Source organism: Anomaloglossus baeobatrachus, unplaced genomic scaffold (assembly GCF_048569485.1).
Source record: "Anomaloglossus baeobatrachus isolate aAnoBae1 unplaced genomic scaffold, aAnoBae1.hap1 Scaffold_4599, whole genome shotgun sequence".
NCBI classification, from domain to species: domain Eukaryota; kingdom Metazoa; phylum Chordata; class Amphibia; order Anura; family Aromobatidae; genus Anomaloglossus; species Anomaloglossus baeobatrachus.
Genome location: NW_027443939.1, coordinates 16040 through 32004, shown reverse-complemented (window position 1 = coordinate 32004; position 15965 = coordinate 16040). Strand labels below are relative to the sequence as shown.

Here is a 15965-nt window from a genome sequence, read left to right as displayed (position 1 = left end):
ACGGTTCTGCTACATCCACACTATAAATCCCTCCTGACCCCACACATAAACTTCATCTCATCCAGCCATGACAACCAGCACAGCAGAGTCCTGCACACGGAGCTGATCATGTGACCCCGGGGTCCTCCCTTCCATGTGACATCATCACAGGTCCTGTAAGTACAGAACAGTCAGATATCTAGTGTGCGGCTCTGCAGGAGGGTTGCGTCTAGAATGGAGTTGATTTTTTTTTTGTGATCTTCACTGCAGCCACTCCATTTTAGACTGCTCACTAGTGAAGTGACTAGAATGTAGTTGATTTTTGGAGACCCTCACTGTAGACACTTTTTTGAGCACCTCATTTTAGCAACTCCATTCTAGATGATTCACTAGTGAGCCGGCTAGATTGGAGTGGATTTTTTGAGGATCTCATCGTAGCCTCCACTATAAACAGGTCGGTGCTGAGGTGACGAGAATAGAGTTTCTTTGAAGATTGGGCTGAGCCTCAGGCTGGTTTCAGACATCCGTGTTTCAGGTACGTGTGACATCCATTTTTAACACGGATGCCACACGTACCCATGTTGTTATATACTGTTACTCACACATCTGTGTTTTCACCCCTCATGGCCCCGCACGCACACACGCAGACATGTCTGTTTTTTCTCCGGCAGCACAGGTGTCACACAGATCGCACACTGATGTGATCCGTGTGACATGAGTGTGACACGTACCGGAGAAAATACGGATCTTTTTAATAAAATATTTTCTATATTTACCTGTATCCAGTGGTGCTGTCTCCGACTCTGCTGCCTCCCGCTCCTGACCCCCGCTCATTATATTCACTGAATATTCAGTGCCCTGTGGAGCTGGAAGTAAGAGCAGCGCTAGGTGAGTGTGTGTTCAGTGTATACATGCATGTGCGCTATGTGTGTGTATGTGCTCGGTGTATCCATGTGTGTCTGTGTGTATACATATGTGTGTATATGTGCTCAGTGTGTGTGTATATGTATGTAGTGAGAACCTGGAAGCCAGAGCATCGCGGGGACGCATCACAGTTCCCAATGAACTCTGATGAACCCGTGAAGCTGTCATCATCAGCGTTCATTGGGAACTCCAATGACCTCCTGGATGTCACTGTGCTTGCAAAATACTCACCTGTCCCTGCGGTGCTGTACCCAGCAATGATCAGGATTCCAGGTCCTGAGTGTGGTGAATAATCAATGAATATAATGAGCGGCGGTCATTATATATTGTGGGAGGCAGCTGAGCCGAAGAAAGCAGGTGAATATGGAAAATCTTTTTATTTCACAGACCCATGTTTTCTCCGGTACCTGTCACACACATGCAAACATGGGTGACACACGTATGACCATAACCATGTGTGTGACTTGTACCTGATTAAATACAGACGTTTGAAACCGGCCTCACAGGGAGAAGAATTCTTTGTAGCCTCCACTCTGGACAGATCGGTGCTGAGGTGACTAGAATTGAGGTTTTTTTTAAGATTGGGGGGAGCCTCACAAGGAGATGCATAACAGAGTTGTAATAATTTACAATATTGGATTGTAGTTGATTTTTTGAGGACCTCATTTTAGCAACTCCATTCTAGATGATTCACTAATGAGCGAGCTAGATTGTGATCTCCCTGTAGCCTCCACCAGTAGCGTACCACCAATAGAGGCAGGCCCCGAGACCACTATGGGGCGCATGAGTAAGAGGGGCCCGGTGCCAGCGTTGGCCCCTTGCCGAGGATCACACTTTCATTTGTATTGGCATCGCAGATGCCAATACAATTGAAAGCAATGATGAGAGAAGGAGCAGAGATCTCCCTCTCTCATCATTCTCCTGCTGTGTGTCTGTGACACACTGATGTGTCAGCACAGAGGAGCACAGTGAAATCACTACTGTGCCACAGTGCTGAGATGTTAGAGCGGTAGAACAATGGACACATGCTGAGGAGTCTGGTGCAGGGGGGATTGAGGAGAAGTGGGTATGTATATAATCAGGGTGACCAGAGGACTATGGTGGTTGCATAAAAGTATATGGGGGCTGCATATCACTATATGTTGGCGCATAATACTATATTGGGGCTCACAATATGGTGGTGCACTATATGGGGGCTGCATACTAGTATATGGCGGAATAGAAGGGGTGCATACTATTTTGTGGAGGAATATAAGAGGTGTATAGTATTATATGGAGGCATATAAGGGGTGCATAATACTATATGGAGGAATATGGGGGCTGCATAATAGTATATGGAGTAATATGTAGGCTATATATGTAGGCATTATATTATATGGTGGAATATGGGGTGTATTAGAATACATAGAGGACTAAGAACAATCACAGGTGGACAAAGAGTGTAGCATGCAAATATTTTTATTAATATAAATTTTAATCAAATTTCTTTCAGTGAAAAAAAAGTAATGTCAAAATCAAGGATACATTATGGAACAAAAGGACAGTGAACATGCATAATTCATGGTAACAGCATATCATAGGCAATATAGAGGGTAAAGGGTGGACTAAAATCACATTTATTTATCAAAAAGTAAAGTGCAAGTGCATGTACAAATTCCCCAATTATAGCAGCAAAGACTGTATAGACTACATAAATATAGTGTTAGTCAAAGTTGGTCAGACAATGTTAATATACTGCCGTATGATGTTGTAATGAGGGATTCACTAGTAAAATTTAAGCAGAGCCTGAACGCATTTCTTGAAAAATATATTACCAGTTATGTATATTAGATTTTATGACAGGGTGTTGATCCAGGGAACTAGTCTGATTGCCGTATGTGGAGTCAGGAAGGAATTTTTTCCCCATTGGAGCTTATTTGACACATTGGGTTTTTTTTGCCTTCCTCTGGATCAACATGTTAGGCTACGGGTTGAACTAGATGGACTTAGAGTCTCCCTTCAACCTTAAAAACTATGAAACTATGAAACTATTTAAAGTGTAGCCCAATACAACAGCTCTTCTTCCAATGTGACTCAGAGATGCCAATAGGGTAGACATCCTAGCTCTAGACTCAGATTAGTTTTCTGTATGTTTAAGTGGTTAGGACATGTTTTACTTCTGTGTTTTGCTAAAATGTACTTTAGATTTTACTATGTGTTGAATATTTTTGCATAAACACTTTCCCCAGTTGTTTGTTGTTCTATAGTTGTTATATGGGAAGTGATTTTGGTGAACAGTTTTGCTGATTCTTGTAAGTTGATCTTTGAGTCTCCATTGAATATTTCACTAAATTTAATTACTTCATATTTAACAAAAAGATTAGAGACTGGCATACTAAAACATGGACATATGACCTAGTTTTCTTCAATAGCAAAGTGAAAAATAAGTCCAAATCTGGTGGCCTAACATCATAATCTAGATGTCTCTGCTTTGATATTTATTTTTATATAGAAATGTTATACAATTTATATATGGTACACTGGAGATCAAAAGTAGAGAATACACAATTTCCTAAATGATAAGGTCATTATGTAGTCTTATGTGATTATATCCCAACATGAGTAAACTAGTCATATTTTAAGCTTATTTCTTAAATTGAATTTATTCCAAAGCACATACTTAAAATTTAAATGTTATAAATGAAAAAAACACTGATCAAAATTAGAGAACACTTTCATATACCTGCAAGTTATTGGTGTTAATCTGGCACCGGGTGCTAATTTCATTAGTTATCTGACAAACCCAATTTAACTGGCAGTCTTAACTTTCAGAAAAAGGCCAAGGGGGTGACCCTATTAGCCATAGCAAGAGACGTTGGTCGTTCCAAGTCTGTGATTTTGAGAATATTGCATCTTTACAACATCACAAACTCTGTCAAGAACCCCAAGAAGGCAGGTCGCCCTTGAAAGACAAATGCAATAGAGTACAGAATAATGCGGAGAATCTCCATGGGTAATCATTTCAACACTGCAGCTGCAATTGCTCGCCGGTTCAGCACTGAACAGGGTAGGGATCTGTCTGTCATACAGTGTTATGACGTTTAAGACCATTTGGACTGAAAGCCCACTCTGCAGTGACCAAACCTCTTAATAGCCAAAAGAATCAAAAGAAGCATGTTGTGTGGACAGAGGACAAGTGGTCCACAGTTCATTTTAGTGATGAAAGCAAGTTTAATTTATTTGTTTCTTGAGGGAAACGTTATGTTCGTCGGCAGACTGGAGAAATCAAAGTGTGTTTAAAAAGTCAGTGAAAGGTGGTGGAGGAAGTGTCATGGTTTGGGGAATGTTTTCTGCAGCAGTAGTTTGACATCTCATACAGATCCATGGCAGAACAACCAAAAAAGCTTTTGTCCAGCTCACCTGTTATTCATAGGAGACCGCTTATCCAGGACCGTGCAGGGAAAAGGAAGGTAGCAGAACTCATGGCATAATTTTGAAAGGAATTCCAGCAATCAAGTCCACGGAAAAATTTCTTCATTAAAAATGTCACTTTTATTTATAAATCCATATTAAAAAAGTCCATAATATGATTCAAACTGCCCCACAAGAGGACGCATTTCGAACAAACAAGTTCTTAATCTGTCTCCAAACATTAAGAACTTGGTTGTTCGAAACGCGTCCTCTTGTGGGGCAGTTTGAATCATATTATGGACTTTTTAAATATGGATTTATAAATAAAAGTGACATTTTTAATGAAGACATTTTTCCATGGACTTGATTGCTGGAATTCCTTTCAAAAAGATCCATGGCAGAGTGAATGCAAGTGTGTATTAGAACCTTCAACAACACCTTGTTCCTGACTTGCGTTCATCACTCAATCAGCCAGCAATTTTTATGCAGGGCAGTGCCCCTTGTCATACAGAAAAACATGTAAAACAGTTCTTTGAAACAGAAAACATTGAAACAATGAAATGGCCAGCCCAGAGTCATAATCTAAACCCAATAGAAAACCTCTGGAAAATCCTTGGTGACAAAGTTATATGCAGTAAATCCACAGCAGTCAAAGAACTGTGGAAGAGACTGGAAGAGTAGTGGACCAAAATCACATCAGAGCAGTGTGAGAGACTAGTGATGTCTTATGGACACAGATGTGCTGAAGTAATTCAAAGGAAAGGACTGTACACTTCCTACTGATTGGTGACTGTTGTTACCTTCAGAAAATGTACTTATATTCTTTATCTGTGCTACAGTCATTGTTGTTCTCTAATTATGATCATCACGTTTTGGACAAAATATTGGGTTTATGGTAAAACACTGTTGTAGTGGCATGGTGTACCCCTTAAGAAAAAACTTTCAAATGTTGATCAATGTAGATTACATTATTTTTTAAAAAATCAAGTGATCATAAATTGTTCTCTAATTTTGATCTACAGTGTATGTTATAATTAATATTCAAGGGTGTGTTATTGAAAAATAATTTAGTTTTATTCTTGGCAGATGACTATACCAGCAGATCAGAGTCACATCTGATATTTTCAGATTTTACAGCATGTGATCATATTATCACTCTGGGTGCTTATGAAGAATATGACAGTATCCCTCATATATGTCCAGCCCTGCACAGTAAAGATCTATCATCTGATTCTTCGCAACAGCTCCTAACTTTGGATTTATCGCAGACTGTTAAACAAAACAAAATTTCTAGCATGGATGGTGAACTTCAAAGAGAACACACAACAAAAAAGACAAATTCATGTTCAAAATGTGGGAAATGTTTTACAAGAAAATCACATGTTTTTGAACATGAGAAAATTCACACAGGTGAGAAGCCATATTTATGTTCAAAATGTGGAAAACATTTTACAGAAAAATCAAATCTTGTTGCACATCTGAGAATTCACACAGGGGAGAAGCGATTTTCATGTCAAGAATGTGGAAAATGTTTTACAGTGAAAAGTAATCTTGTTAGACATCAGAGAATACACACAGGGGAAAAGCCGTATTCATGTTCAGAATGTGGAAAATGTTTTACAGTGAAAAGTAGTCTTGTTAACCATCAGAGAATACACACAGGGGAGAAGCCGTATTCATGTTCAGAATGTGGGAAATGTTTTACAGATAACTCACAACTGGCTACACATATGAGAATTCACACAGGTGAGACCCCATTTTCATGTCGAGAATGTGGAAAATGTTTTACACAGAAAGGACATCTTGTTAAACATTACAAGTGTCACACTGGGGAGAGGCCATTTTCATGCTCAGAATGTGGCAAATATTTTGCAGATAAGAAATGCCTTGTTGTACATCGGAGAATTCACATAGGGGAGAAGCCATATTAATGTTTAGAATGTGGGAAAATGTGTGCATGGATATCAAGTCTAATTGTACATCACAAAATTTACAAAGGGATGTAGCCATTTTCTTTATAAAACAATTTTATTATCAAATGGTACAAAAAAATAGAAGTTATAATCTCTGAGAGAAGGGAATGTAATTTACAGTACTAACTGCTTAATTGTCAGTGTAAGCAACTACCAATAAATTTTTTTTGATGAATAAGCATCTGTAACTGTTTGTAATGCTCGCAGGGTGAACATGTGCCGTCCCCGTGGAAGTAGCCGGGCTGCTCAGATCCACGGTGGCTCGAGGGATCTTCGGACCCGGGGGTCATGCGGCCACTCGAATAAAAGGGGGTATTTACAGGGGATGGCGATAGTTCGTGACGCCACCCGTGGTTTGTGGTAATCTGGGAGTACCACCACTGCCGTTGGGAGTACCTGGGGTGATGACAGGGGGGCAGCCAGGTGTTAGGACCCTTCACGGGTAGGGAGGATGCCCAGGACTCGGTGATGGTGCTTGGGGAGTGCCGTGGAGAGTGAAGGGGGTCCCTTATGTACTCACTCAGTCCATAAAGCTGACACCAACAACCAGATAAACCAATGTTCTGTACACCGCTGCTAGTGAGGGGAGCATGTTTGGGTCCCATTCCCAGTGGTGCTGTCTGATGGTCTGCAACCTTCCTCTGGCACTTAGTCTCTTTCTGGTGGTCCAGGTAGCTTGAAACTAGCCGGGTCCCACTCCCTAGTATGGCTAACTGTGCGAGCTTGCTCTCAGGGTTCACGCTTGGGATTTTCTGTACTGTTTTGTTGGAAAGTCATATCCCCCTCGTTGCGCTAGTACCCCGATTCTGGAGCGGGTGGAGAGCGAATCTTGAAGGCGCCGTTCTCATCAGGCTAATTGTCAGGTTGCCTGAAGCTACTCCCTGACCTCGGGTCCACGTACCCTGTCGTGCCCTGCTGGGCTGTGGAGTCGGAGTCGTGTAGTCGGAGTCGGTGCTCATTTTGGTGGAGTCGGTATAAAATGGACCGACTCCAACTCCTAACATATATAATAAATTGGGTACAGTAGTTCAATGCAGAATGTGCTGAATATGGGAAAGTTATGAAATGTCCTATAAATGGCTGTTCTATTCCTGATCTAAGGCTACATTAACACACAGCATTTTTGCTACATATTTTGAGGATACATTTTTCAGCTGCAAAAGCAGATCAGCTTCTTAAAAAATCGCATCACCTGAAAGGTTTTTGAGCTCATAGATAATGTTTTCAATAGCAAAAGCAGATTAGAAAAACGCCACACAAACTGACATGGTCATTCTTTGTGAGGATTTGTTTTTGAGCCCAAAAACGGATCCTCACGAAATGATGTGTCTGAATGTCATATCTTGAAACCCATTGCCTTTGCCGAGATGCCTAGTCACTGCATTTCACTAAACTATTTTGCCATCAATGTTCGATTATGTTTGTGACAAGAAAGAAATTGTTACCAAGACACTGGCAGTAAAAGATACTAAAGCTCATCACACCAGTCAGTTTCTCCAGGCCTTAGTGGAAAAAGTTCTGCAAGATTACGAACTCAAAAAAGAACAGGTTCTTGCTATTGTAACGGACAATGCTTCAAACATGATAAGTACAATTAAACTCATGAATAAAGCCTGCTTTACACGGGACAACCGATCGTGCGGTTTCACGATCGATCGTACCCGCCCCCGTCGTTTGTGCGTCACGGGTAATTGATTGCCCGTGGCGCACAAAGTCGTAAACCCCCCCCCGTCGCATGTACTTACCTCCCGTGCGACGTCGCTGAGGGCGGCGAACATCCACTTTCCGAAGTGGGAGGGACATTCGGCGTCACAGGACGTCACCCGGCGGCCAGCCAATAGAGGTGGAGGGGCGGAGATGAGTGGGATGTAAACATCCCACCCACCTCCTTCCTTCCACATAGCCGGCGGGAGCCGCGGGACACAGGTAAGCGATGTTCATCGTTCCCGTGGTGTCACACGGAGCAACGTGTGCTGCCACGGGAACGATGAACAACCAGCGCCATGTTTCATAAACGATTTTATGAAACCTAGCGATGAGTACACGAGGTGTCACACAGGCCGACGTCGCAAGCGATGCCAGATGTGTGTCACAAAATTCATGACCCCGCCGATCTATCGCACAATAGATCGTCTCGTGTAAAGCAGGCATAAGAGTAATGAACAACAGCTAGAAGAAAATTTAGGATTCAGTATGTTTGAGATGAAAGGCCACAGTGCTGTTCATGTAACTGAGGAACAAGCAGATATTACAACAGAAGAACAGCCAAATTACTTTTTAGGATTAGATGATCTTGTTGAAGCTGCTTCAAAACACTTTCATATTCATCACATGCACTGTGTTGTGCACACGCTGCAGCTGGCAATAAGAGATAGTCTGCAAGAGGGACATGCTGGAAATCTGATTGGAAAAGTGAGGAAATTGGTTATTGCGACCAGAACCTCTAAAATTGATTCCATCTTGAAAAGACGTGCTGGGAAAGGTGTAATTGTTGATCAAGCCACTCGGTGGGGCAGCACTTATTTAATGATTGAGCGATTGCTTGAACTAAAATCATTTCTTATAGATATGGTGAACCCTCAGGTAACCCTAAATGAAGGTCAATGGACACAGGTGGCTGAATTGAAGGAATTGCTTAATCACCAATTTACCGTGACTAAAAAATTACAAGCTGAGGATTTAACTCCTGGCATAAGGGAGTGGAAGAACTTGCTATTTTGCCTGTCCCAAAGAGGAGGTTTAATCGCAGATGGCATTTCTGCTTCAATGAAATGGAGGGAAACACAGCTATTGGAAAACAAAAATTCTTCTGGCAGCTGTTTATGTGGACCCAAGTCATCATATACTGCTTGATGATCAACAGCTTATTAAAGGAAAAGAAGGTCTGACTGAGGTAGCAGTTAGGATGAGTGGCCTACAGGACTGCCAGGCGCAAGAGGACTTGGGTCCTGACAGTGCTACTGCTGCCAAATCTTCATCCTCATCAGAAGAGGAGTTTAACTTTCCAAGTATTTGGACGACATGGAGCAGGCAAAGTGTTGCCGCAAGGAAAAAAGATTTCACTCCGTCTCCTATAGCAGCAGATTGACCATATTTCAGCAAAATGTTTTCACTTGCTCTCAAAGAAATAGAAAAATTCAACCGTTCATCAAAACTGACTGTGCATGAGGTCATTCCTTTAAGCCTGCTTTACACGTTGCAATTTCGCATACGATATCGTATGCGATTTGCAATGCCTCCATCGTATGTGCGGTACGTTCAATTTGTTGAATGTACCACACAAACTATTAACCCCCGTCACACGAACTTACCTTCCATACGACTTCGATGTGGGTGGCGAACGTCCACTTCCTGGAGTGGGAGGGACGTTCGGCGTCACAGCGACATCATGCGGCAGCCGGCCAATAGAAGTGGAGGGGCGGAGTTGAGCGGGACGTAAACATCCCGCCCACCTCCTTCCTTCCGCATTGTGGGCCGGGAGCCGCAGGACGCTGGTAAGATCTGTTCATCGTTCCCGGGATGTCACACACTGTGATGTGTGCTATCCCGGGTACGATGAATAATCTGACGTTCAATCCATGAGGAATGAACGACGTGCGTGCGATGAACGTTTTACCGTTCAATCGCAATCGCACGTACCTGTCACACACTGCAATGTACCTTACGATGCCGGATGTGCGTCACTTACGACGTGACCCCGCCGACACATCGTAAGATACATTGCAGTGTGTAAAGCGGGCTTTATACCCGGAAATTGTTAGAGATGCTGCCCATGTGGTTATGGGCAGCATCTCTAACAATTTCCGGGTATAAGGTTGGTTATGGCTTTGCCTCCAACCCAAGATATACTGTAGAGTGATTGTTCTCTAGCCTTAAAATTATTAGGTCAGATTTGAGGTCATCTGCGAAGGAGGATCTGATGGATGCAAATCTATTTCTTAGAACAAATTCATAGACTGCACAAATGTTATTTATATATACAGTTAGGTCCAGAAATATTTGGACAGTGACACAATTTTCGCGAGTTGGGCTCTGCATGCCACCACATTGGATTTGAAATGAAATCTCTACAACAGAATTCAAGTGCAGATTGTAACGTTTAATTTGAAGGTTTGAACAAAAATATCTGATAGAAATTGTAGGAATTGTACACATTTCTTTACAAACACTCCACATTTTAGGAGGTCACAAGTAATTGGACAAATAAACCAAACCCAAACAAAATATTTTTATTTTCAATATTTTGTTGCGAATCCTTTGGAGGCAATCACTGCCTTAAGTCTGGAACCCATGGACATCACCAAACGCTGGGTTTCCTCCTTCTTAATGCTTTGCCAGGCCTTTACAGCCGCAGCCTTCAGGTCTTGCTTGTTTGTGGGTCTTTCCGTCTTAAGTCTGGATTTGAGCAAGTGAAATGCATGCTCAATTGGGTTAAGATCTGGTGATTGACTTGGCCATTGCAGAATGTTCCACTTTTTTGCACTCATGAACTCCTGGGTAGCTTTGGCTGTATGCTTGGGGTCATTGTCCATCTGTACTATGAAGCGCCGTCCGATCAACTTTGCGGCATTTGGCTGAATCTGGGCTGAAAGTATATCCCGGTACACTTCAGAATTCATCCGGCTACTCTTGTCTGCTGTTATGTCATCAATAAACACAAGTGACCCAGTGCCATTGAAAGCCATGGATGCCCATGCCATCACGTTGCCTCCACCATGTTTTACAGAGGATGTGGTGTGCCTTGGATCATGTGCCGTTCCCTTTCTTCTCCAAACTTTTTTCTTCCCATCATTCTGGTACAGGTTGATCTTTGTCTCATCTGTCCATAGAATACTTTTCCAGAACTGAGCTGGCTTCATGAGGTGTTTTTCAGCAAATTTAACTCTGGCCTGTCTATTTTTGGAATTGATGAATGGTTTGCATCTAGATGTGAACCCTTTGTAATTCCTTTTTTCTCAGAATGTACCCGACTGTTGATTTTGCTACTCCAAGCATGTCTGCTATCTCTCTGATGGATTTTTTCTTTTTTTTCAGCCTCAGGATGTTCTGCTTCACCTCAATTGAGAGTTCCTTAGACCGCATGTTGTCTGGTCACAGCAACAGCTTCCAAATGCAAAACCACACACCTGTAATCAACCCCAGACCTTTTAACTACTTCATTGATTACAGGTTAACGAGGGAGACGCCTTCAGAGTTAATTGCAGCCCTTAGAGTCCCTTGTCCAATTACTTTTGGTCCCTTGAAAAAGAGGAGGCTATGCATTACAGAGCTATGATTCCTAAACCCTTTCTCCGATTTGGACGTGAAAACTCTCATATTGCAGCTGGGAGTGTGCAGTTTCAGCCCATATTATATATATAATTGTATTTCTGAACATGTTTTTGTAAACAGCTAAAATAACAAAACTGGTGTCACTGCCAAATATTTCTGGCCCTGACTGTATATGTATGTATGTATGTATGTATATATATATATATATATATATATATATATATATATATATATATATATATATATTATATATATGTATATATAAATAAAACAATGTGTAATAAACTATAAGTGGCAAACAACAGTTTTCAACAAAAACACACTAAATAACATTTAGTATATTGCTTATATGTAAGTGAAAAATGTATTGTAGTACAATGTGAACATCAGACATTTAATCATTGTTATGATACAATAATCAAGATATTTAGAACATAAAATATATTCATTGGAATACAACTTTAGAACAAAAACTGTAATAAATAATAAATTATATACACAAGATATACAGTATATGTAATCTATATTACATATTGTATTACATATTTACAATTTATTAGTTTTTTGTGTTCCAAAGTTGTATTCCAATAAATATTTTTATGTTCTATCTAAATGTCTTGATTATTGTATCATACCAGTAATTGAATGTCTGATGTTCACATTGCATTACAATACATTTTTCACTTAAGTTAAGTTTAAGAAATATAATATATGTGGGAGTCGGAGTAGGTGCAAGGGAAATTGAGGAGTCGGAGTCGAAGGTTTGGCTTACCGACTCCACAGCCCTGGTACCCTGGGCCCGGCCCGGTGATGGTACAAGACCGCCGGCTGCCCTCCTCGGCAGTTCCGTGCCCCTTGTCACGATCCCCTGCTACCGGGGGTCCAGCACCTACTAGGCTCAGACCACCGTCTGTCACCTAGCCACTTCCAAGGGGCCCAGCTCCTGCCCTACTCTCTCACCGAGAGCTACTACTCAACTGACCTGTTTCTGACACTCCTGACCTCCCCTTAACCAATCCCCCAAGTGGGCGACCCTATTCCACTCAGGCCGTCCACTGGTGTGTCTGGTGGGTGTAGTGCATAGTGTTCCTAGGATTTACTTCTGTTGTTAACAACACCATTTAGCTGGGGACCCGTAACCAAGGAGGAGGTGGATGCTGTACATAAGGGAAGAATGCACAATACCCTGTGACATCCTGATAGGCCTGGGCATCACAAACGCATGACTAGTGGAACCTTTGGACGCAAGGTACCAATCACTGGTCTTGAGTAGCAAACTAAAACTGCTAAAGAGTCTTCATTAATGCCACAGGAGGTGGTGATAGGCACATGCTGGTAGGTAGCCGACAGAAGGCATCCTTAGGGGATCAACGGTACCTTGGCAGTTGGTGTAACAGACACAAATAATCTGTGGTTGCAGCAGCAACGGATTTCATAGGAGGTGACCGGTGTGGAGACATGCAGCAGTGACAGCGAATATAGTAGGAGGTGGCTGGCGTGGATACTTGCAGCTGTGGCAGCAGATATCATAGGAGGCAGCTGGTATGGATATTGTAGCAGTGGACTGTACTGTTGTCATGCAATGAAACACATATAGGAATCAGCAACAGCACACAACACAGTAGCAGCAGTGGCAGCACAAAGGGACCTGAAATCTAGCAGCATATAGAACTCGTTGCCCAGGCACCTCCCTTAAGGGGAAGGTGCCTTAAATACTCAGGTAATGGCATACTGGCCCTTTAAGAAAATGGAGAGTGTCCACACACTCACCCTACGGGCACTCCTGGAAGGCCTGTGCTGAATGTGCAGGCCTTGGTAGACAGGAACGGGAATGGAGCAGTCACGACTGGCGGCCGGGAAGGTGAGCATGCCGTCGTCCCTGCCGGGGTAGGGGTGCAGGACAGCCGAGGACGCCGATACGAGCATTAAACTCTCCCGATAACGTACAGTATATCTTTCCACAGGTTATATCAAATCAGGTGTGAGAGGTGGTGGGATAACTTTTTTTAAAAGAATGTCCCCTATTATTTTCAAACATCAGCTTTTATTACTTATTTCTTTTTGTGTTGATCTATATTTTTTTTCTGATCCCAAGTATTGTCAAACTGTACTGACTTCTGTGAGGAATATGGTAAGTGACAAAGATAATCATAGAAAGGAATAATCCCTGAACCAGAGCAGACCCCCTGGTGACAAAAGTAATTCAGCGAGGGAAGTGGGCTTGAGCTTCAAACGGACCTGGCAGACAGCCTGGTTCCCGGGTAAAAGTTAAATTTGGGTGTGCGAAGCTCCCACAAATATGGTAGGTATATTTTCAGCTTCAGGACAGCGGGATGCACCCTTAATTGTGGGACGTGTGTATGAGCCTATTATTAATAACTGGCCGCTGGAGGACAATGGACACATCATTTTTCTTAGATATCAATAGATAAACTCATAATGGGAAACATGATGGTAATATTTTCTGCGTGGGACGCCCAGAGGTGAAGATATGAAGAAAGCTGCCATTTCATAATTCTCTGAAGCTTGAAGGCACTTCCCATGTCCAGCCCTTTAATAGGTTACAAGGTGGGCGATATGTGGGAGGTACATGGGTTATTAAAAACCAAAGCGGACATTTTGGATTGGATTCTTCTCAGAGACGTCACGCCCAGTAAACGTGTGGGGAGTATCCATGAATCCATTGGCTCCACAGCGCCTCCCCTGTGCAGGAGCCTGGACAAGGCCTAATCACAAGGAAAAAGGTAACTAATTCATATGTACATTTGCTTCTACCTATATCTTACTTGTAACTGCATTTTTGACCATAATCTCTGTAAATTCTTGTGTATATATTTTTTTTATCTAGTGTGCCCTTAAGGCGATTAAATCTATAATTTAATCCTGGGTTGTTATTTTATCTCGATGCCTGAATCCCGTGTTCGTGTGCTCGGTTGAGTATTACATGCTACCTCGGCTGGTTTCTGGCCCGATATAAGCCTGGTCTGTTAGCAGGACTATATCTGACGAGGAACTGGTGGCAAACTACTGGGCTTGGTCCCTGTTTCACTGGGGCTAGGGAAAAGGGTCTGTCGGCCTGTTAGGTATGTGAGGGAGTGGTGTGTCGTGCCGGAGGTCGAATGGCCCACTCTGTCTCCCGCTCTGTGCCTGCGTGGAAAAGGGGTGTCAGTGTAACACTGCCCCAAGCTGACCTTATGTACCCCTTGGGATGCAGAACGTCACATGTTGGCGGAAGTGACAAGGCCGTATCGTGTGGCTCTGACATATTAGAGATGTCACAGTGGGGCTGTGAGGTGTGGTTTCATCACAGGTTGATGAACAGTGGTGGGATGTCTTCATAATCCCCCTCCTTCCCCTGGCTGTTCATCACAACTTCCATAACAAGAATTTTAAGCATTTACTGTATATAACAATTCATTTTATTTTGATATAACTAACCATCTAAGACATTTTCAAACCACTGATGGTTCCCTCGATTTCTTGAGAGAGGAATAGGATAATTAATACATTAATTCTTTTCATTGTAAAAACAAATTAAAAAAAAATACCCTCATCACCAATCGAGATTGAATCTTTTCTCTCCAGATGAACAAAGAGCTCATCTCTTGAGGTGATTTTCATTGGAACAGCTTTTCAGAATCTTCTTTCTATCAGTCATTTATATACTTGTGCTGTACATGTTAATCATGTCCCACCGTTGATGTCTCTTCTCAAGATTAGATAAATGTAGGGTACTTCTCTCATAGCGAGATCGCTAGCGAGATCGCTGCTGAGTCACAGGTTTTGTGACGTACCAGTGACCTCATCAGCGATCTCGCTGTGTGTGACACTAAGCAGCGACCTGGCACCTGCTGTGAAATCGCTGATCGTTACACACTGTTCTGGTTTATTTGTTGGTCGTCTGGCTCCCGCAGGGCAGCACGCATCGGTGTGTTTGACACCTTACCCAACGACCTTGTTCGCGACTCACGTAGGCGTGCATCTTCATTGTTTTCCTCGCCCTCTTTGTTCCGATTGGTGATTGCTATTGCGTTCGGATTGGCCACTTCCATCCTCTGTTCTGGCTTGTAGATCGCAGTACATTTCAGAGGGCTGAATTCACTTGTCAGCAGATCGTAATACAGTCCATTCTGCATCGCTTCATCCGTTCAACAGTCCTTCTGGATCGGCAAATCAGAACAAAGGATGGAAGCGCTATTATGTTGCCTTCTCTAAAGGCAAGGCCGCCAAGTCACAACGCAGTTATGACCACCAATCGGAGCAGAGGGGGGGCGGAAAAGGCAATGTAGATGCACGCCTATGTTACTAATCAACATTTGAATCGTGCTATGTGACAGGGTCCTAGCGACCGCCGATATCATTGTACAGGTGGTTATGGGTCATTGTATCGTTGCTGCGTCGTTGGGAAGATCTGACTGTTTGACAGCT

The 15965-nt window shown here is 42.6% G+C and overlaps 1 protein-coding gene across 1 annotated transcript; it reads left to right on the top strand.

The window, feature by feature from the left end:
• Positions 1-5379: 5379 nt before the first annotated feature.
• LOC142280602 (uncharacterized) lies at positions 5380-6243 on the top strand (the record flags this gene model as incomplete). The annotated part of the gene is made up of 1 exon (XM_075332756.1): positions 5380-6243. A coding segment is annotated over one exon (845 nt), but the record flags the coding sequence as incomplete, so codon positions are not given.
• Between the last annotated feature and the right edge of the window lie 9722 nt (positions 6244-15965).